Consider the following 23,301-nt stretch of genomic DNA (forward strand, 5'->3'; position numbering starts at 1 on the left):
CATGAGAGTGGTACGTCTTGGAGGCTTTTGGAACTGATGATCCAATAACTGCTAGTGAGTTCCATGGATTCGGTAAGAGGAGGAGGTTTAGCGGGTGCAGTTTGACCATAAGAGCGGTTATATACCGCAGTCGTTAATTGCACTTTGTAAGCCTGCAAACAAGATTTTTAACAGCCCAGTTGGAGCGGCATGCTAGAGTGTGCAAAACAGCTCTGATTGATGATAGAGCATTTAAGGGAGCTGTGAAGTTGGCTCAATACAGTTTGAATATAACGGTTTTGTTTTGCAAAACATACAGGATGGACAATCCCAATGTATTTTGTCCTTTTTCTGGATGATGAACTAACCTTGCATGGAATAATTGAGGTTAACAATTCGATATGAGCAACGGACGATATGTGCCTATTAAAGTATGCTATAAGGTCTTAAAGGGACATATTAGGTGTTGCATTTATATGTAATGTATTAAGTTGATGGTTCTAACAAGGAATTAGATTTACTTATATGCATAGAAATATTGGTTCCAATTTCATGTGGGAATTTACTTGTGTCTGGGAGATGAATTTATATGGATAATAAAAGAACTTATGGTTTAATGCTAAAAGAGTGCTGATTTCCCTTACTTTTTGGAAAGAGGTCTAATCATACCCCTTTCATTTATCTCTCTTTTTTAAGGTTAAAAAGTTTATTTGAGGGTCTGCACCAATAATTCTTTGAATAAGGTGAATAATTTAATATATAACCATTTGTGTATGGATTAAAAAATAGGATTACACATTCTCCCCGCCCCATTAATTAAAAACATAATAAAATCACAATTATAATAATTCAGTGGATGACAAATATAAATAATTTAGTGTGGGAAAATGTCTGCATTATGGAACATACATGTATTCTGGCTTAGTGTCCAAATGTTACATACACAGTTGTTAGTAAGTGAATTCCTTAGTAGTGAGAGAGTCTTGCTCTTATTTTTTAGGTTAGAATAACAAGTAACACTGTTTAGTTAGAAAAGCTTTCTCATGATATCATTCAGTCTCTCTTCTCAAAGTATAAATCTGTCCATGCAATTAAAATTATGGGGCCATACGGTGATTTATGCATATGAAAGAGTAATTATAGAGCAATTAATAAAATACTACTATAAAGCCACTGTAGCAATGAAAATACATAGCTTTTTTGCATTGTTTTAAAGCACAGATCATTAAAGGGACACTGAACCCAATTTTTTTCTTTCGTGATTCAGATAGAGCATGAAATTTTAAGCAACTTTCTAATTTACTCCTATTATAATTTTTTTCCCATTCTCTTCCTATCTTTATTTGAAAAAGAAGGCATCTACGCTTTTTTGGGGGTTCAGAACTTTGGACAGCACTTTTTTATTGGTGGATGAATTAATCCACCAATCAGCAAGAACAACCCAGGTTGTTCACAAAAAATGGGCCGGCATCTAAACTTACATTCTTGCATTTCAAATAAGGATACCAAGAGAATGAAGAAATTTTGATAACAGGAGTAAATTAGAAAGTTGCTTAAAATTTCATGCTCTATCTGAATCACAAAAGAAAAAAAAATGGGTTCAGTGTAAAGTGTAAAGCTAATTTTCTAGTGGTGGGTGAAGAAAGGTTCCTGCTCACATTTATTTGTTCTTATATAGAAATGCCAATATTATTTTGTGCTATATAAGTATAAGCCACAGGCCTACACTTCAAACAACAACTAAAAGGACACATAAGAGTGCAAAATTAAATGCTTTAATGTGTTAGTGAAATAATAAAATGCTCTAACGTTTGCACCCCTGGACATTGGTCAGTTCCAGAACATTTACTACTGGGAGATAGCTGATGACAACTAGTGAGCCAATGACAAAACACCTATGTGTGCAGCCATCAATCACCAGCTAGCTCACAAAAGTGTGTTGCTACTCCTGAGCATACTCAGCTTGTAATAAAGGATAGCAAGAGAACAAAAGAAAAGGAAGCAAATTGAAAATTCTCAAATTGCATAATCTATTTGAATCATAACAAATTCATTTTGACTTTCATGTCCCTTTAAATCAGTTAAGTACTTTAAAAAAAAAAGTGGGCCCTGTGGTTTCTAGTTACGCCTCTGCAGATGTCCACACATTATAAACAATAGTAAGAGCTAAATAGAATATAAAAAAAAATCTCTTTCCTGCTAAAGCAGCAGATATCTGTGACATCTCATTACTTTTAGACCAGATTATAAAAATTGTAATCAGTACACCTAAGAGAGTTTTTGAAAATAAAGACAAATAATACTTGGTGTGCCTTTTATACAACAGCCATACCTGTGAATCATTACTGTAAAATCCAAACAAGTTATTTTTAAAAGGGACATGAAACTCAAACTTTTTCTTTCATGATTAAGATAGAGAATACAATTTTAAACAACATTCCAATTTACTTATTTTATCCAATTTGCTTCATTCTTTAGGTATCCTTTGTTGAAGAAATAGCAATGCACATGGGCGAACCGATAACACACAGTATCTATGTGCAGCCACCAATCAGCAGCTACTGAGCCTACTTAGAGATGTTTTTCAACAAAAGAATGAAGCAAATTAGATAATAAAAGTAAATTAGAAAGTTAGTTAAAATTTGCATGCTCTTTCTGAATCATGAAAGAAAAAAATTGGGTTTCATGTCCCTTTAACCAAAAATTCACCATAGTTAGATATTCTACAAGAAAAGTGAAGGCTTATTTCTTACATATAGAGAAAAAATAAATAACATTTTTAAAAAAAATATTTATATTAAAACCAGTGTTAAATTTTACTTACGTTGGGCCAAATGTATCTCCAACTTTAGCTGGCTGGAATGTTCGCGTGACTGCTTGTTCATACTTAATGCGCTCTTTACTCAGGACATAAGAGATAGAATCTACAGGGCATGTTGCTCCAAACAATCTGCAAAAAGAGTAATACGGATGAGTAGCTTTAAAATAATTAGCTTCTCAGACTTGATACAATTTACAGTGGAACTTTTCAGAAAAGGTTACAGCTTTTAAAACAAAAACAAATCCTATTCTTTAAAATATTAGCACAAAAAAAAACAACTGATCCATGGTCTGTTTGAGGCTAGACAAATCCCAGGTGTCAGGGCTACATATCGCCAAATAGGCATTGCAACCCAATAAAACAACCCAATAAAAATAGGCATTACAACCCAATAAAATGCACTGGTCCTTATCCTTAGCACTCTTCAAGCAGCGGCCATGCTTCGTGATCTTTTTCTTCCCTTCCCTCTCTTCAAAAACACTAACTCAGGGAGGGCTCATTAAATCACAGTACCACACAAGGCTGACCCAGACCTGGACCCTTAAAGGAAATGGTCAAATAAAGAGATCTTCTTTCTCCAATACCATATAACCATTTGCCAATGTCAGGGCTATGTGTGTTGAGGGGCTTGTTAGATGCTCCAGAGACTGAGTAGTGATGTGGAGCTGGCTGGTTAAATTAGAAAAATCCACAGTGATTAGGGTTGCCAGGTGTCCAGTATTTAACAGAATAATCAAGTATTTCACCAGGTTGTCTAGTAAAATATATAAAAAAAAAATGGACACTTAAATGTACAGTTTTTTAAGTCTCCTGAGAGGAAAGTAAACTTTTTTATTTATATTTTTATTTATGATCAACAAAGGGCACATTAGTATAGAATTACAAGACAAATCAACACCAAAAATACATTGTAACAGAATGCAGTTAATATCCAAATAAAATGCAAATATAATCTGTAGACTGTATTCTTGTTCACCCAACTCAATCTATGTGGGTTAAATGTTCAACACCCACAACAGAAATACACCAACATTCCATATGTTCCCATTGTTGAGATTTTTTTTAAATTAAGATGATAAAAATTTACACAAAACATATGGCGACATACAGATTTACAGGTAAAACTTAAAAGACCCTTATGCCTCTATGTTTAACAAATACAGAAAATGAAATCTGTACATGTACTGCTCTTTGTGTTATTTTCTTTTTTGAAGATAAGTACTACCTTCAGCTCCAAGGTGCAGAGATGGGTTCCAATGTCGCCCCTACATATGCCAACATCTATATGAATGTGTATGAAGAATACTTTGTGTATTGTCATCCTTTTTTTTGTCATTTGGCGCCACCTGGTGGCGCTATATTGACAATGTGTTTGGCATGTGGATGGGCGACATTGGAACCCTAAGAGGTTTTGTCAATGATTTAAATGCAGCAACTTGTCATTAAATTTAAATTGGTGTAGAGTTAAGAGAGTATTGTATTTCTTGATACAAAAGTTTCAAAAAGTGTATCAGGTCTGACAGTAGATCTACACAGAAAAGAAACAGACTGCAATACTCTCTTACACTATAAAAGTGCTCATCCTCCCTCTCTCATCAGATCTTTACACAAGAGCCAATTCCTGCGTGTAAGACGTATTGTGTCGGATGAATTAGAAGCGAAAAAAGGCTGAGAGAAATGGGGGACCGGTTTTTGGAGAGCGGATATCCATTGGAACTTACTGAGACTGTAATAAAGAATGCTCTTGGAACTCCTAGAGAAACATTATTTGAGAGAAGGGATCCTTTAGAGCAAAAATCTCCTAAGTTAGTATTCGTGAGCCAGTATTCACCCTGGAATCAACAAGTTCTTAAAATCCTATGTAGACATATTTTGGGTACTTGTAACCCTGATGTTCAAGAATTTAGAAATCCCCCTATGCCTGCTTATAAAAGAGTTAGGAACTTGAAAGATGATTTAGTGAGGGTGGATATTGGTCCTTCTAAACAGTCTTCTCAAATGTACATTGGAAAGAGGATTTAGGGTTGCTACCCCTGTCTTGGCTGCTCTAATTGCAATAGTCCAATTAAGGGGCCAACATTTAATAATCCAAGGTCAGGTAAAAAATATAATATTAAGGATCATCATACCTGTAATACTAATTATGTGGTTTATTTAATAAAATGTCCCTGTGGGCTAGGGTACGTAGGGGAGACCACCCGCACTGTACGTGAATGCATTATTCAGCATAAAAGCAACATCAGGACTAAAAAAAAATTGATGCCCCAGTAGCTTATTTTTTGTCAGTGAGTCATAACTTGAGCCAACAGGAGGTTTCAAATTATTGAACAGGTTACACAATCAATGAGGGGGGGGTGACCGTACTAAATTACTTAAAAAACGAGAAGCATTCTGGATTTTTTAACTAGGTACGTTGTTTCCAGGGGGAATGAATAAAGAACTAGACTGGTCAATTTATCTGTAAACATATTAATGGATACTATGTTGGAAATGTTATTTTGGGATTAAAATAAAAATAGAAATGATGTACTATGTAAATAGGTGATTGTATTTTATATGTATTGGCTATGTGTAAACTTGATGCATTGATTACATACATTTTGTAATGACCACTAGATGGAGGTATATTGTATTGAGGCATTGTGTAGAGGTGACTTGGCTTTGGGGGTGGGGTTGTATAGGTATTTAAGGATGTGGTCAGTGCCTGTTTAACTATACATGACTAAGGACACCTGTCCGAAACGTTTTTGATTTGTACAGTCTGGCTCAATACATTTCTGATACTTCTACAGATTAGTGGTGCGACTATTCATTGAGTTGCTGCTCTTTGTGTTATTGGTAGACAAGCAGGGTGTTAAATAGTGCTCTGCATAGGTTATGTTAAGCCACTAGAGTAAAATTCCTGCCCTTTGTTTTGTTTTTTTCATTGTTACCAACGGTGGTGTAAAACACTACTCTGTGTGCTGCTTGCTGTCAAGGGGAGTCAGTTGACTGTTGTGCATATGTAACTGGAGGTAAAATAATTTATTATTGTGCTACTGACATCTTAAGGGATACGACTGTTCAGTTATGAGAAAGCTATATGGTGGGACCTGAGGTAGAGTTTTTAGGAGGGGCTATTGCGTGAACTCATCTAATAAATGTGCCCAGTCACTTAAAAGTTGTGCAGTATTTTTGTGCATTAACATCAGGTAATCCTAACAGGGATGTGTCTTGCAATATTTTAATTACACCAGAAATAAATCATTTTTTACTTTGTATGCATTGAAAAAAGCCTTAGGTATTATCAACACATTATAAGGTCATGACAGAAGGTAATTTTAAGTCCAATAAACTAAACAGAAGATGATAGAATTTTATCATTTTAATGGAAATCCTTTTGAGGATATATCTACATTGACAATGTAAACCCCATAGTTTCATGTAGCAAATTTTAAAGTGATGGTAAAGTCGTATATATTGCCAAATATATTCCTGATGCTCTTACCTTAACTAGCACATCGATGTGCTTATATAAATAAAAAAAACTTTTTTCACTTTGTAATGCCGTTTTTATTTGGCTAACCGTACAGTGTAATAATCTGCCTCTCTAGAATTTTTTCACAGGGGCAGCTTTGATTGACATCGCTTTTAGCCAATCATCAGCTCACCATGCGCCCCATGTGAAATAGGAACTGCACGCTCCCGTGCTCTCAACTAACTCATTGGTACTGACTGCGTATGAGCAATTCTTACGCTACTTGCGCATTTCTAAATGAGAATACTCAGCTCCGGGTTACATAAACATAGCATCCGATGTAAGTAAACAGTAAATAATTCCTTTCGTACTGATTCACTGTTTACTTTCATTTCTGTCTTCATCAATTATTTTTCTCTTCATTTATACAATTATTGTAAGTATTTATTGCCAATGAATTACCTCAAAAAAATGACAAACCTTTATTTGAAAATTATAAGTAGCGTAAGAATTGCGCATGCTCAGTCAGTAGCAATGAGTTAGTTGAGAGCACGGGAGCATGCAGTTCCTATTTCACATGGGACGCATGGTGAGCTGATGACTGGCTAAAAGAGATGTCAATCAAAGCTGCCCCTGTGAAAAAATTCTAGAGAGGCAGATTATTACACTGTACGGTTAGCCAAATAAAAACGGCATTACAAAGTGAAAAAAAGGTTTTTTTATTTATATAAGCACATCGATGTGCTAGTTAAGGTAAGAGCATCAGGAATATATTTGGCAATATATACGACTTTACCATCACTTTAAGAGGCTCCAAAGATATTATGACACCAAAGTGCAGTGGAGAGAACTTTTGTGTGTTTCACTGTTGCATGAGTTATTAAAGTGTATATTGGGTCATGAGATTTTACATTGTCTTCTTTGTTCTGGTTCATGAGGGAAGGCAACAGGAAGCAAAAGACTGGAATAAGTGTGCTGAGTTAAATTGACCAGACTATCCCTTTAATTAACAAAATCATGAAAGTGAAAGATTAGTGAAGATTCCTTATATTAAAAAATACATTATAGTTAAAAGTATGCTGGGTTTTGTATAGTTTCCATCACATCTTACAGCATAATGTCCCTAAAAATGGATATGTGAGCGACGCTATAAAGTGTCATTATAGTGGAAGATATACATACATAATTTTTATTTAAATCAGACTGCATACAATACAACAATCAAAGGCCATATTGTCTTACTCAGCATCTTCAGTGGGTGCATATTTCACATGGTTGGCTACTTTGGGAAAGAGAGGAAGCTACTCCTAAAAAACAAATGCTTGGAAGTGCACTTCCATTGAAGATAATGGTTTGGCCTCAGATTGGCTGAGCCTATTTTTTCTTTTGGATGGGGGACACATACCAATAAATAAATATATATATTTTAATATATTAATGTTGGTATGTGGTGTATACATAATAGAAGTACAATATTTTTTGATTTATTATTTGTAAAAATGGCCACTTTCAGCATTAGATATATTTGATAAAAAGTGCAGCATGCAAACATCTTTATATGCACATATATTTGTGAGTCTCATTTTTCCTAAAATAAATTTGGTGCCAAAATAGCCATATGTCAAAGACAGTGGCCAGTTTTGGCCTTTATTTAATTAATGAAGACTGAAGTAGTGCACATACCAAATTATATATTTATATTTGGTATGTGCACTACTTCAGTGCCCGTTTTTAATCAAATTTTTAAAAACCGGGCACTTTAGCATCAAAATTTACATTCACTTCAAAGTCAAGTGATTGGCGGCTATGCAGAGATTAAACATAGCTCTGTCAAAAATTGTGCAATAATAAAATGCCTATTATGTCCCTTTGCTGCATCACTCCCATGTTTTAAATCTGTGGTTTCAAACTGTGTGATGCGCATTTCCAGGGTGGGGGCGCTAGAGCAGATAATGGGAGACACGGGAGCATTATTAGGTTCTTCTTTTTTATTTTGTGATGGAGTGTCTTGTGAGCAAGTGCGAAGGGCCGCGCTAAGGAGAGTGCTTTAGGTGAAGTGAGGCATAGTGTGTGACCAGCAGAATTGTTGTAAGCACAACTGTACCAACGTTTATTTTAAATTGCTATTCCTTGCTACTAACTACTCTTTCCACGTCCCCCCGAGGCTCTCTAAAAGCCCACCCACAATACAGTGAGTGCTACAGCGAGCAACTTTTACAGAGAAGACAGGGCAGATATGCAAGGAACACTGATGAAAAAATTGTTCCTCAGGTAGGAGACTGTTAAAGGGACAGTCTGGTCAAAACTAAACTTTAAAGGGACACAAAACCCAAATTTTTTCTTCCATGATTCAGACAGAACATGCAATTTTAAGCAACTTTCTAATTTACTCCTATTATACTTTTTTTTGTTCTCTTGCTATCTTTATTTGAAAAATCAGGAATGTAAGCATAGGAGCGAGCCAATTTTGGTTCAGTACCTGGGTACCGCTTGCTGATTGGTTGCTACATTTACCCACCAATCAGCAGCCGCTACCCAGGTGCTGAACCAAAAATGGGCTGGCTCCTATGCTTACATGCCTGCTTTTTCAAATAAAGATAGCAAGAGAACAAAGAAAAATTAAAAAAATAGGAGTAAATTAGAAAGTTGCTTAAAATTGCATACTCTATCTGAATTATGAAAGAAAAAAAATTGGGTTTTGTGTCCCTTTAGTGATTCAGATAGGGCATGCAATTTTAAACAACTTCCCAATTAACTTTAATTATTAAAATTTGCCTTGTTCTCTTGGTATTATTTGTTGAAAGCTAAACCCAGGTACGCTCATATGCTAATTTCTAAGCCCTTGAAGTCAGCCTCTTATCTCAGTGCATGTTGACAGTTTTTCACAGTTAGAGTGTGTTAGTTCAGGTGAGCCATATACTTAACATTGTGCTTGATCACTCCAGTGGAGTTATTTATGAGTCAGAACTGATTGGCTAAACTGCAAGTCTTTCAAAAGAACTGGGATAAGGGGGCAGTCTGCAGAGGCTTAGATACAAGGTAATCACAGAGGTAAAAAGTATATCAATATAATTGTGTTGGTTATGCAAAACTTGGCAATAGGTAATAAAGGGATTATCTATCTTTTTAAACAATAACAATTCTGTAATAGGCTGTCCCTCAGTGATACTGGCAAGTTGTTTATTTTATTTCACATAGTGAAGCTGAACATCTGTCATGGTCCCATCTTGTGGCAAAATATATTGTTTCTCCTGGGCCTAGTTCCTATATTAGGATCCCTACTGTCCTCTGTTATCCCTCTTGAATATTATATTCCAGCTGGAGCCAAATAAACATTGTGCCCTAAAGCATTTCATTTAGTTCCCATATGTAGGTATGTGGGTATGATGTGTTTGTGTGTATGTATGAAATTGTGTGCGTGTGTGTGCATGTGTGTGTATGTATGAAATTGTGTGCTTGTGTGTATATATGAAATTGTGTGTGTATGTGTATGTATGAAATTGTGTGCATGTGTGTGTGTGCGCATGTATGAAATTGTGTGCATGTGTGTGCGTGTGTATGTATGAAATTGTGTGCATGTGTGTGTGTGCATGTATGAAATTGTGTGCATGTGTGTGTGTGCATGTATGAAATTGTGTGCATGTGTGTGTGTGCATGTATGAAATTGTGTGCATGTGTGTGTGTGTGTGTGTGTGTGTGCATGTGTGTATGTATGTATGTAATTGTGTGCGTGTGTGCATGTGTGTGTATGTATGAAATTGTGTGCATGTGAGTGTGCGCATGTGTGTGTTTGTGTGTATGTATGAAATTGTGTGCATGTGTGTGTGCGCATGTGTGTGTATGTATGAAATTGTGTGCATGTGTGTGTGCGCATGTGTGTGTATGTATGAAATTGTGTGCATGTGTGTGTGCGCATGTGTGTGTTTGTGTGTATGTATGAAATTGTGTGCATGTGTGTGCACTTGGTTTAAAAAATGTAATAACATCTATTGCGGGGGGCCTCATCTTTAAAGTTTCACCAAAGGGGAAGCCCACTGTGTTTGAGACTAAAAACCACTGCAATAAATGAAATGGATAATGGTTAGGTTGAATAGAAAAAGCAATATAAATAAGTAAACATGATTAAAGGGACACTGAACCCAAATTTTTTCTTTCATGATTCAGATACAGCATGCAATTTTAATTAACGTTCTAATTTACTCTTATTATCAATTTTTCTTTGTTCCCTTGGTATCTTTATTTGAAAAAGCAGTAAATTAATCTTAGGAGCCGGCCCATCTGTGGTTCAGCACCTGGGTAGATGTATATGTAGCCACCAATCAGCAAGCAATATCCAGGGTTCTGAACCAAAAATAGGCTGGCTCCTAAAGCTTTACATTCCTGTTTTTTCAAATAAAGATACCAAGAGAGTGAAGAACATTTGATAATAGGAGTTAATTAAAATAAAAAGCTTAAAATTGAATGCTCTATCTGAATCATGAAAGAAAACGTGGTTCAGTATCCCTTTAATACCTGTTAACTATTTTTTAAACACTGCTTATCATTTGGCAACATTGTAATTAAAAAAATATATTATTGAAATATTTGAAACGCTTCCCACCTTAGTCAACGAAAGCTCAGCATTTCAGCAGATTCTTAGTTTTTATTCTGCTATAAGTAAAGTCTATAATTGCTACTTTACAGTAATTAATAATTTCAGATGAGACAACATATTATTACATCGTTCTGGTTTTATATTTGGCACAAGTATCAAGTGGAATTTTAGGAATCATGGAAAATGTAAATGGTTAGAATTTGACTGATGTCCTAAAAGATTATTTCGTAACTTCATGCATCCCACAATTCTAGTCTCCAGGAGAGGATAGTGGGGAACCTGTGTGTAGTAAAACACAGTTATATTAAATCTTACTTTCCACGTAGATTGCAGTCTGTAAAGTATATCTCTGAAATAAACTTTTCAATGCGCTCTAAAGTCGCCCTTCTGTTCTTCTGCACAAACGTAGCAGCGTTAATTGATCCTATGTGAGCACCAGAAGGAGCAAAGCCCACCTTCCGATCCATAATGTGTGCAAACCCACAGTCACACAGACTGATGCAGCCAGGAAACAGGAAGCAGCAGTAGGAACTCAATAACTGACTGCTGCATGATTTGTAGAGCAGCGGACTTTGCGCCTACAGTGATTCCTGCCTCTGCTCTGCAAAATCAGCATTGTTGTTCTAGTGCACTAAGCCCTTCCTGCTGTCACAACAACCTCCCGCCCCCTTTGTTAAGGAGGACTAATAAATGCACTGCTACTTGGATTAAATTCTTTAGCGTTTCCCCCTATTGCTTAGTTATATCTATCTATTTGCAATCTATATATTATAAAGTATATTTGATCAGTAAGTAGTTGTATTTGTAGACTTTATAAAAACTGATTTTTTTGTTTTGGAAAAAAAAAACTTATAGAAACTGTTATCAGCCTTGAGTGACAGAGTTGGATGTTTAACCCCTTAAGGACAAGGCAATTTTTCAATTTCTTTCCCTTAAAGGGACAGTTTACTCAAAAAATTTCTCCCCTTTAATTTGTTCCCAATGATCCACTTTACCTGCTGGAGTGTATTAAATTGTTTACAAGTAGCTCCTTTACCCTTATATTGGCATTTGAAATTGTTAATTTGGCGTGTGGTATCCCCACCTTTGTTTGTGGCCGCGCGTACCAGCTATAGATAAGTTTTGTAAACACAGCCAGCAGAAGAAATTACACTCCCAGTGTGATAAAGCAGAGATAAGGTAATAAAATGTTGATTTTCCATTGTTCTCTCAAAGTATTGGTGATTGTTTTAAGTACAGATATAAGATAAAGAAGCAGGTATATGTGCACAATGTGATACAGTAATGAGATCTGATTATACCTACAAGCTCAACCTATTTTAGTAGGCTGTGGCTTCAAAACACAAAATCAGAGCTTTACTATACAGAAATAAACCTTAAAAAGCTAATTTTCATACATTTTTTACTCTGCAGTTGGTAAAAAAAGCAATTGTAAACACATTAAGGGAAAAACTATTTTACAGTATACTGTCCCTTTAAGGACCAGGGCTATTTTTAAATTTCTGCGGTGTTTGTGTTTAGCTGTAATTTTCCTCTTACTCATTTACTGTACCCACACATATTATATGCTGTTTTTCTCGCCATTAAGTGGACTTTCTAAAGATACCATTATTTTCATCATATCATATAATTTACTATAAAAAAATATAAAAAATATGAGGAAAAAATGGAAAAAAACACACTTTTTCTAACTTTGACCCCCACAATCTGTTGCACATCTACAACCACCAAAAAACACCCATGCTAAATAGTTTCTAAATTTTGTCCTGAGTTTAGAAATACCCAATGTTTACATGTTCTTTGCTTTTTTTGCAAGTTATAGGGAAATAAATACAAGTAGCACTTTGCTATTTCCAAACCACTTTTTTATTCAAAATTAGCGCTAGTTACATTGGGACACTAATATCTGTCAGGTATCCCTGAATATCCCTTGACATGTATATATTTTTTTAGAAGACATCCCAAAGTATTGATCTAGGCCCATTATGGTATATTTCATGCCACCATTTCATCGACAAATGCAATCAAATAAAAAAAAAAATGTTCACTTTTTCACAAATTATTTCACAAACTTTAGGTTTCTCACTGAAATTATTTACAATTTCAAACAGCTTGTGCAATTATGGTACAAATGGTTGTAAATGCTTCTCTGGGATCCCTTTTGTTCAGAAATAGCAGACATATATGGCTTTGGCGTTGCTTTTTGGTAATTAGAAGGCCGCTAAATGCCACTGCGCATCATACGTGTATTATGCCCAGCAGTTAAGGGGTTAATTAGAGAGCATGTAGGGAGCTTCTAGGGTTAATTTGAGCTTTAGTGTAGTGTAGTAGACAACCCCAAGTATTGATCTAGGCCCATCTTGGTATATTTCATGCCACCATTTCACCGCCAAATGCGATCAAATAAAAAAAAAAGTTAAATTTTTTACAATTTTAGGTTTCTCACTGAAATTATTTACAAACAACTTGTGCAATTATGGCACAAATGGTTGTAAATGCTTCTCTGGGATCCCCTTTGTTCAGAAATAGCAGACATATATGGCTTTGGGTATGGTTTTTGGTAATTAGAAGGCCGCTAAATGCCGCTGTGCATCACACGTGTATTATGCCCAGCAGTGCAGGGGTTAATTAGGTAGCTTGTAGGGAGCTTGCAGGGTTAATTTTAGCTTTGATGTAGAGATCAGCCTCCCACCTGACACACCACACCCCCTGATCCCTCCCAAACAGCTCTCTTTCCTCCCCCACCCCACAATTGTCCCCGCCATATTAAGTACTGGCAGAAAGTCAGCCAGTACTAAAATAAAAAAGGTATCTTTTTTTTTTAATAGCATATTTACATATGCTGCTTTGTAGGGTCCCCCCTTAGTCCCCAACCTCCCTGAACCCCCCCCCAAACATTTCTCTAACCCTCCCCCTCTACCTTATTTGGTGCCATATTGGGTACTGCCAGCTGTCTGCCAGTACCCAGTTTATACAAAATTATGGAGAGAAGAGGGTTCTGCACAACAAGTATACACTTATAGCACTCTGAAGTCTGAATAAATGAATCACCCTTGGGTGATAGTATAAATCATAGAAATCATATGTAAGTACTGGGGTGTTATGGGCAAGATAGAACAAAGAGAATTAAATTAAAAATTAACTTTTATTGAATTGATTAAAAATTCTCACATACATACAACACACAATTAAAACTACGACTAGAGGGAATTGCTATAGACGTGCCCTTCAGATATTGTGTGCTATAAATATAGCAAATGGAAATAGTACTTGTGGATTCTGAGGGATAAATTCTATATGTTGTCTGACTTATGTGCAAGTGTCAGATCACTTAGATATCCACCCAGGAATATTGGGACTATTACCAAGTAAAAACTTTTAATTAATACAGCACTGGGGTGAATGAACTTGAGTTATAGCATTGCCTGTAAAATATAAGGCACTTGGATACTAACAAACTGTTAATTATTGGCACACCGGTTAGTGGTGGATGGTGTTATTGGTAAGATGTTGTGCAAAAATCAACCTCTTATTTGATCACAAGATCAGATAGAGGGTTATTCCACTAAAATCAGCATCCCTATGAATAATGTGTAGTTACAAGCACCCGAGAAAGGTTGATTATAAATGGGTTTTATGACACCTCTAATAATCACAAAGGGTGGCTTGTTTATCAAAGGTGATTGGATATGAAGGTACTTAGAAGGGATTTAAATATATTGCAGTGGGAACTCTCATATATTGATATATGGGTGATTGGCCGTTTGTGGCTTGAGTTGATTCGCACAGCGTGTGAATAGAAGGCTGTGTGCTCGATAATTGGAAGTGGTTCTAGTATGGCAAATATATTGCTAGGAGATACATATACATGTGAACATAGTAATTTGTACAGAGATATTTCTTACACTGTATCGGTACTATAAATACCACCACTAGGTTCGTGGTTTGTGAATACCCTGCGTTAAGCAAAAGCACATTAACGAGCCTCGTACAGTATTTTAAGGCTAATGTATTTCACATACATATAAATTAAATGCTGAATATAGTGATATTAAGCCCACTTTGTGTTAAACATTAGAGATTGGAACAGTATTGCATACTATCGTATGACAGTAGTAGATGATGTTATTGGTAAGATATTGTACAAAATTCGACCCATTACTTGATCACAAAATCAGATAGAAAATTATTCCACTAAGAACAGCACACCTATGAATAAAATATAGATACAAGTACCCGAGAGGAATTGATACCTAAGTAGTTTGTATTGCACCTCTAGTAATCACAGAGGGAGGCTTGCTTGTCTAAGGTGTTTTGGTATGAAGGTACTTGGAAGAAATTTAAGTGTGTTGCAGCTGAGATTCTCATGCACTTGTGTATATGTGATTAGCCGTTTGTGGCTTGAAATGATTCTCACAGCGTGTATGTAGAGAGCTGTGCGCTTGGTGAATTTTAAAAGGAGTTCTAATACAGCAAATATATTGCGAGTCGAAACATATATATTGTTTAACGTGGTGATTTGTATAGAGAGATTTGTTACACTGTATCGATACTATCAATGCCACCACTTAACTCGTAGTTTATGAATACCCTTCGTTTAATCCAAACACATTTGTTGTGTGTGTATCTATCAAAAGAGCATAGGATTAGCTGTCAGGTATGCAAAGTTGATTTCCAGTTAATTAAACAAATGTTTGCGCCGTATATTGAGGCAGTAAGTTGTAAACTATATCAGTGTATTGTTGGCGGGTATGGTTATAAGGTTAGTTCAGATTAGCATAATGCCGTATAGAGTATGTCTGCTAGCAAGGTATTGGAGTAGAGTTAATGCCAAATATGAACTGTATGGCTACTGCCAACAAACATCCCAGTGCCAACAAACATAAGAAAATAAGAGTAGTTGAAAGGGACACGCTATTCGCACCCTGCTATACGATTCCTAAAACACAGGAGCTCACTAGACTCCTCACCAATTCCCTAACATGTTTCGCCGCTTGTCGGGATTTAAATAACGTGTGTGACTCAAAGTACAACCCCCTTGGTGTGACATCACAGGTTGCTGCTGGTTGATATTCAGGGTCCTAGATCCTGGAGTGTTACGTTGGTGTAATTTAATTGAGGCAGTAAGCAATAATTGCGACTGAGGTTAAATCAATTTGTAAAACATACAATATGATATGTGAATGTAATTATTAGAACCGAAAAGCGTGATATTTATCAATTATTAATCCTGATTATAAAGGAAAAATGTTGCTCCAAAAGAATTATTGTGCTATATATTGTGCCTGATGTGACTTGGTGAAAATAAATAAACTTACCATGAGTGAAAATAGAATAAAAACATTAATATAAGTGGTAATATAGTCACATTATTCAATATGTACTTATATGATTAATAAGTGTATAATATAAACTTGACATAAGTGTGAATGAAGTAAAGGTTGAATATAAGTGGTAATGTAGCCACTCAATTCAATATGTATCTATATAAATGTATGTAATACCTGTGTATTTATGTGAAAAAGCTTTCAATAATGTGTAGTGAAAGAAAACAAAAAAACAAAAAATCACATAAAAGAATGTGTGAAGAAAATTATTTTAATGTTTTAATATAAGTGAGCTAATCAAAGTGTTGTTTCCATAAATAATCAGTGAATAGTATCACCAATACATAAAGATGTATCACGTGATTGTATATCATAATGTATGGATATTATTTCCTCACTAAAACGTGTTTAATCCTGTTTGGAGAAATACAGCAGAAATAAAAGTTATGGGGGTGTGTACAAATAAGTCACTGTAAATTGGGTTTAGAGGAATGCAACGAAGCTGTTGTTTTCGTTCAATCCAAATGGATGAATGGAATTTAATAAATAAATCCATCTACTCTCTGCTTTCAAAAGGGCTTGTTCCACATTGCCTCCACGAATACCTAATTCGGCCTTGTGTATGCCCCAACATTGTAAGTCAGACTGTCTAGATTTGTGTTTCTGCAAAAAATGTCTGGCTACTGATGTTATAGTTTTGCCAGCTTTGCTGTCATCAGCAGCATTTTTGATGTTTCTTAGATGTTCTTGCAGTCTGATTCTTATTTTTCTTGTCGTCATACCAATGTAATATTTCGGACATTTGCATTGAAGTACATAAATGACTCCCTCTGTGGTGCAGTTTATATGGGCTTTAATTTGATGATTTATTCCAAATCGATCTTCAATTTGATTGGTTTTTTTCATAAAGCAACATGTGCTACAGGTACCACATTTGTATGAACCATGTTTCAGTTGAGTTCTAGTTCTTGTACCCTTCAAATGACTGGGGCTAATCATATCCTTTAGATTTGACGCTCGACGATAACCTACTTGGATCCTATCACCAACAATTTTACCAAGAGATTGATCAGATTGCAAAATATGCCATGATTCTCTGAGGATGTTTATCACATCAGCTGTTTTAGTATTATAGGTAGTAATGAATCTAACAATGTCTTGTTGATTACTGGTACGTTGTTTAGATTTCAATAATTCTTGTCTAGATGTGATTTTGGCTCGATGTTCTGCTTTTTTAATTGATCTCCTGCTGTATCCTCTTTGTAGGAGCCTAGTTTTTAGTTCTTTTGCTCTGATCTCATAGTTTGTGTTAGTTGAGCAGTTCCTCTTCATCCTCAAGAATTCCCCGATTGGGAGCGATTTTACAGTGTTGGGGGCATGAGCACTGGTACTGTGTAAAATGCTGTTGGTAGCTGTTTTTTTCCTAAATACATCTGTACTTAGGGTGCCGTCAGAGTTTTTGGTTATTGTTAGATCTTGGAATGATATTGATTCCAAGCTAGCTTCATGTGTTAATTTAATATTGAGGTCATTGGAATTGATTTTTGTTAAAAAATCATCAAGTTCTTCCTTTGTGCCCTCCCATAGAAATAGTACGTCATCTATGTAACGTAACCATAGAGGGATCTGGTTGGTAAATTTGTCATAAATGTCCGAAAAAACTGTGTGTTGTTCCCACCAGCCTAAAAAGAGATTGGCATACGTGGGTGCACATGCGGTGCCCATTGCCGTTCACCTTATTTGGAGATAAAATGCATGGTCAAAGTTGAAGAAGTTGTGATTTAGGACAAATTGGAGAAGATTTAGAATGAATTCATTGTGTTCTCTCTCTTCCTCAGACCCATTTCCAGAAAATATTGCACTGCACGGAGTCCTAGTTGATGGTGAATACTGGTATACAGGGACTCGACGTCCGCCGTTACTAATGTAACAGGCTTTCATTAACCCTATGTTATACTTGTAATTTTTAGTTAACAATGCATAGCTTTGCAAATAAACTTTGTTTATAGCATGCTTGTCTCAATAAAAGCTGCTATTTTAATGTTAGATTGCAAATTAATATTGCTATCCACTTGATAAATATGCCAACAGTAAGAAATACATTCTTTCAGCAAGACACTTATAACTTATATAAAATGATAGATTTCTTTTAAATCTATCATGTACAGCTTCTATACATAAAGACTGTACCTTGTTATAAGAGCCTGTTCACATAAATTGTGAAAAATATAATCTTTAATATGCTTATTTTGCAATATATGTATGATTATATTCAAATATATGTTTAAATGATGTACAATGTGTACAATGTATAACTGAATACTTTTATATGTTTAAACAAAAGTCTTTTACAATATAAAAGGTTTTTATTATCTGTTTGCAAACATACTAACCAGCTAACTAGTCTTAACATAAGATGCTATGTGATTTAAAATGGAGGATTATTCAACCTTGAATTTATAGCTCTAAAATGGATGTTCCTTGCAATTTAAAGTGCGTATGTCTAAACTTTTGTATAACAGATTATCAAGGCCACATTGTTGAAGATAGAAAAAGCTAGACAAGTTTTGTTGATGTTAAAATGATGCTAAAAATACATATAAAAAGAAAACAATAAATGATGACGTCATCCAAATAAAAAAACTATAAAAACACCTTGTTGTAAACATGAGGAGGTGACTCTGACAGGATATTATAGAGCATCTCTAAGGATAAGATTTGGTTGCAAAGAAGTCATTTCGAGTGGTATGTAACATTGTTATTGAAAGCAAGTTTAAACTAAAAATCTTTTAACTCTGTGTGTATATTGGATTTAAATTAATTTAATTTTATATTACTTCTGTAAGCTGATTTTTCTGTATAATAAAATTTATTTTTTAAACAATGTTATCTTCTCAAGTACCATTTCTTTATTGTACTCAAAACTTTATTTGTAAGAAATGAGACCTGTTTCACTGATATAATATTTAAAGTTCAGTGCTTGGAATTTATATTTCAATATAACTATGCTTTAAGACCTTATAAGTGAATTAGGTGTGAACCACTACAATTGGCGTCCCTGGGTGTTTTGAGAGATAATATATGTTTTATAATAATTATTATAATTTTACCTGGGTCCCCTCACACGTGAGGGAAGGTACTGAAATATCATGGCTAATCAGGGTTTGCAGAATCTTTTAAAACTCAATTATGTGTTTAAAATGCAGAATGGTAGAGTCATTGGAAATTATGAGGTTATTGCTTTGGAGATACAATTATGGTTTAATTCATTTAAACTTTGCTAATGCTGCTGGAGTAGTTTTGCAACAACCTATATATCACACTATAGATGCAGATTTTGATCCTGCAACAAATAGAAATACAAATGTTTTTTTTATGATGGTATAGTAGAGATTTTAGGCAGACCTCCTGTTATTGCTACAGGAATACAAAAAACATTGCCCTAAAAGCTTTAGCCTGAATTGAGATGTGGGGTGCTCCTAGATCTAGTTAGTACAGTCCAGTAAAGTGAAAATAAATAATACCAGCTGCAGAATATGAGCAAGCTGAGAGGGAAAACCTTTTTAATGTGATACAATTTTTAGGTTATATGTAAGCTCAGGTTTTAAATAGTGAAAATGTCTGGAGTGTCCGGCATATAGCAAGTTTTTTTTTTTTTTTTTTGATGAAGCTGCAGGAATTCTTAAATGAAATATAAAAAACAACGATTGGAGTGATGCCACGCAATCCGAAGGACATAGCTTTGTGGTTAAATGACAGAGTTCATGCATTAGCTGGAGTTTATCCAACTTATTATCTTCCACAAAATAGAACATTAGTTAATGCTATTTTATTCTCTGGTTTGTGTGTTTTTATATTTGAGGCAAGGAAGTGGAATTCAGTGATTTATGCATATCATGTAAAGACACAAAGGTAAAGATACTTTGGCTTCACTTGCTGATATTTTAGGAATGATGAATATAAATAGTGGCATTGTAGCAGCATATTTATTAGAGCTGAGATTTACAATTAAAATAATCATGACATGGTTGTTTAAAGCCAAATGTTAAAGGACAAGGCTTAATTTTGGATATAGAGAGACAAATACTCTCTGTACCTATAGCAGAGAGACGTAAATAAATGCCTGATATATATTAAGACATACTTATACACTTGTAGGTAAGGACCTGACTGGAGATGCACTAGTAACTTCAAATAGCAGAGAAAAGGAAGGAGAAAAGATTTTCCAGCAAAGGAAAAACAGAGCTCAGTTTGTAAAAAAAAGAAAAGAATGCAAGAGAACAATATCCACAGAAACAAACTAAATTTAACCCTCCACTACCTTACTCCCAAGCACCTCCATCTTACACCAATGAAAATCAGTTTATTACTATTTAGAGCAAATCTTCAGATTTGCCTTATGAGGAATTTCCTCGCAGGACATTGAGACCATTTAAAAAAAAAAAAGGCTCCAGATCGGTATGGATTTGGAGATGGTAGTGTAAGATATAGAGGAAAAGGTACAGGGGTCAGGATAGATATCAGGAGCGTGAGATTCATTCTACTGAAAGGGGTGAAATTTCAGTTGCCCCAGCTAATACTAAAAAAGTAGGGCAAATAGAGAAATCACTACCAGACATCCTAGAAGAGTCTGAAGGTGAATGAAGTCAATTAACAGTAGAATATGGGGGAGAGACTTATGAGGCGTATTTAGATACACAAGCATAAATATCTTTAGTACAATCAGATATGTTAAAAGAAGATGTATTAGCAAATATAACTATACAGACTTTAAAAGGTGAAGGTACTTATCCCTCATGTAATACACAGGTAAAAATAAATGGTAAAAGAGTGCACTTAGAATTAGTTCAGCATCCTAAGCTTGATTCTGATTTTCTTATAGCTTATAAGGATGTAGCACATTTTATTTCATTGCAGCTGGAAGATGAACTTCCTTTAACTACTAGAGTTGATGTAGCAGCATTTATGAAAATGCAATTGGATAATACTGCAGTATCTGATGTTAGAAACTTAGATTTTTGCTTAAAGAAAAATGTTAAAATATTTCAGAAGTGGGAAAATCAGGTTGGGCATCGTAAAGGTATCAGTCATCATATTGCTACAGGCATAGTAGTTCCTAAGAAACAGGCACAGTATAAAATCAATAGTGTAGCCATTCCCTATATACAGAAAGTCATTGATGATTTACTTTAACAAGGAGTACTAAAAGAACAGTACAGTCAAATGAACTGAGTAGTCTGCCCTGTTCCCAAACCGGTTGGTTCTTGGCGAATGGTATTAGACTATAGAGAAGCTAACAGAGTTACACCACGGGTGGCAACACAAAATACACATGCACCTTTTATTTTACACAATTTGCAAAGGAAAACTCTTAAGACAAAGTCAGACTTGGCAAATGGATTTTGGAGTCATCCTATTACTCCAGTAAGTTACTGGATAACAGGTTTTACTTGGAGAGGCAAAACTTTGGTATTTACCCGATTACCTCAGGGATTTTTTAATTTGAGTGCATTATTTACTTCAGATGTAGTAAATTTACTGTCTAAATTTCCAGAAGTGAAAGTGTATGTGGATGACATATTTTTCACATGATAGTGAGGAGTAACACATAGCATAGCAGTGTTGGATCAGGTTTTGACTATATTACATGCTGCAGGTTATGTAGTATCTCTTAAGAAATCTCAAATTTCAGGACATACTGTTACTTTCTTGGGATTTGAAATTTCTGAAAGGGGGAGAGGATTATCTGATAATTATAAAGACATAATAGCAGCTTTAACACATCCACATTCTCTAAAACAATTAAGTAGTATAATTTGTTTACTTAATTATGCAATGTTTTTCATACCTGATTTCATTGTGTTAATTGCACCTTAGCATGCTGCAGTCTCAAGGGAGATAAAATCTAAAACAAAAAGACCAAGGATACTTTTTAAGTGGACGACTCAGGAAGAGGCACTAAATGCATTATTAAATGCATTATTAGAGGCAGTAAATAGAACAGAGTATTTAGCTCAAAGAGATAGTACTAAGGATCTATTAGATTACATAAATATATCGCCGAATGCAAGCTATATAAGGTTATATAACGTAAATGAGACAATTCCAATAGCACTTCTATCTTATGTATATTCACAAACAGAGATAAAGTTTATTATGATAGAGAAGCTTTTGGTAGCTGTTAATATAACACTGTTAAAGTCAAGACAGATTGCACAGGGGAAAGATATATATGTACATACATCATTAGCCTCACTTGATAACTTACAAAAGCAGACTATACCAGACAAGAAAGCACTAAAGAGTAGATGTATAAAATGGTTTTCTATTTTGGAAGACCCACAGATACATTTTATTCATGATAAGAATCTGACACCTCTAGATGATTTACCAGCTCCAAAGCAACCCTCAAGTTGGAATTTATAAACTTATCCAAATAATCGTTATTCTGCTATTTTTTTATACCGATGGTTCTGCAGTAATTTCTAGTAAAGAAAAAGTAAATAAATCTGCTGGAGCAGGAATTGCAAAATATTCTCCCACTCTGACTTTGATGCGTTCATGGCAAATCCCTTTAAGGGATCATTCAGCTTAATTTGCAGAAATTTCTGCATTAGCATTTGCTATGAAGGAAGCATTGTTAGATAAAGAACCAGTGTTGATTGTAACTGATTCTGCATACCTGGCAAGATCTGTATTCCAGGATTTACGAATCTGGAAATCTAATGGTTTTTTAACTGCAAAGAAAAACCATTAAAGCATATTGTCAAATGGAAAGCAATTGCTGTTTATTTAGATCTAAAGCCTGATATTGAAGTAGTACATGAACCAGCTCATAGAAAGCTAGGTTCTTCTTTGCATACAGAAGGCAATATATTTGCAGATACTCTTGCACAAAGTGTAAGTAAAAATATGCAGTAATTGCAGTTAAAACTCGAATGACAGCAACCAGTAATCTTGACACAGAGTTAAATGCTTGCTTGGATAAAACCAGACCTAATCCACCTGGTTATCCTAAAACATATCTTTATGAATTAAAAGACAAACATTGTATGGTTGAGATTGGAGACTAACAATTGATTATTCCCCCTGTCATAGACAGATGGAACATAACAGAGATGGC

General features: G+C 35.0%; 1 protein-coding gene across 1 annotated transcript in view; it reads right to left on the minus strand.

The window, feature by feature from the left end:
* Window positions 1–11,432, minus strand: part of MAN2C1 (mannosidase alpha class 2C member 1) — a 97,182-nt gene extending 85,750 nt beyond the window's left edge. The window contains 2 exon segments of the mRNA XM_053717405.1: window positions 2,804–2,929; window positions 11,167–11,432. Of these exon segments, the coding sequence (XP_053573380.1) occupies window positions 2,804–2,929; window positions 11,167–11,318 (278 nt within the window). The 5' untranslated portion in view covers window positions 11,319–11,432.
* Between the last annotated feature and the right edge of the window lie 11,869 nt (window positions 11,433–23,301).

Source organism: Bombina bombina, chromosome 6, assembly GCF_027579735.1.
Source record: "Bombina bombina isolate aBomBom1 chromosome 6, aBomBom1.pri, whole genome shotgun sequence".
NCBI classification, from domain to species: Eukaryota; Metazoa; Chordata; class Amphibia; order Anura; family Bombinatoridae; genus Bombina; species Bombina bombina.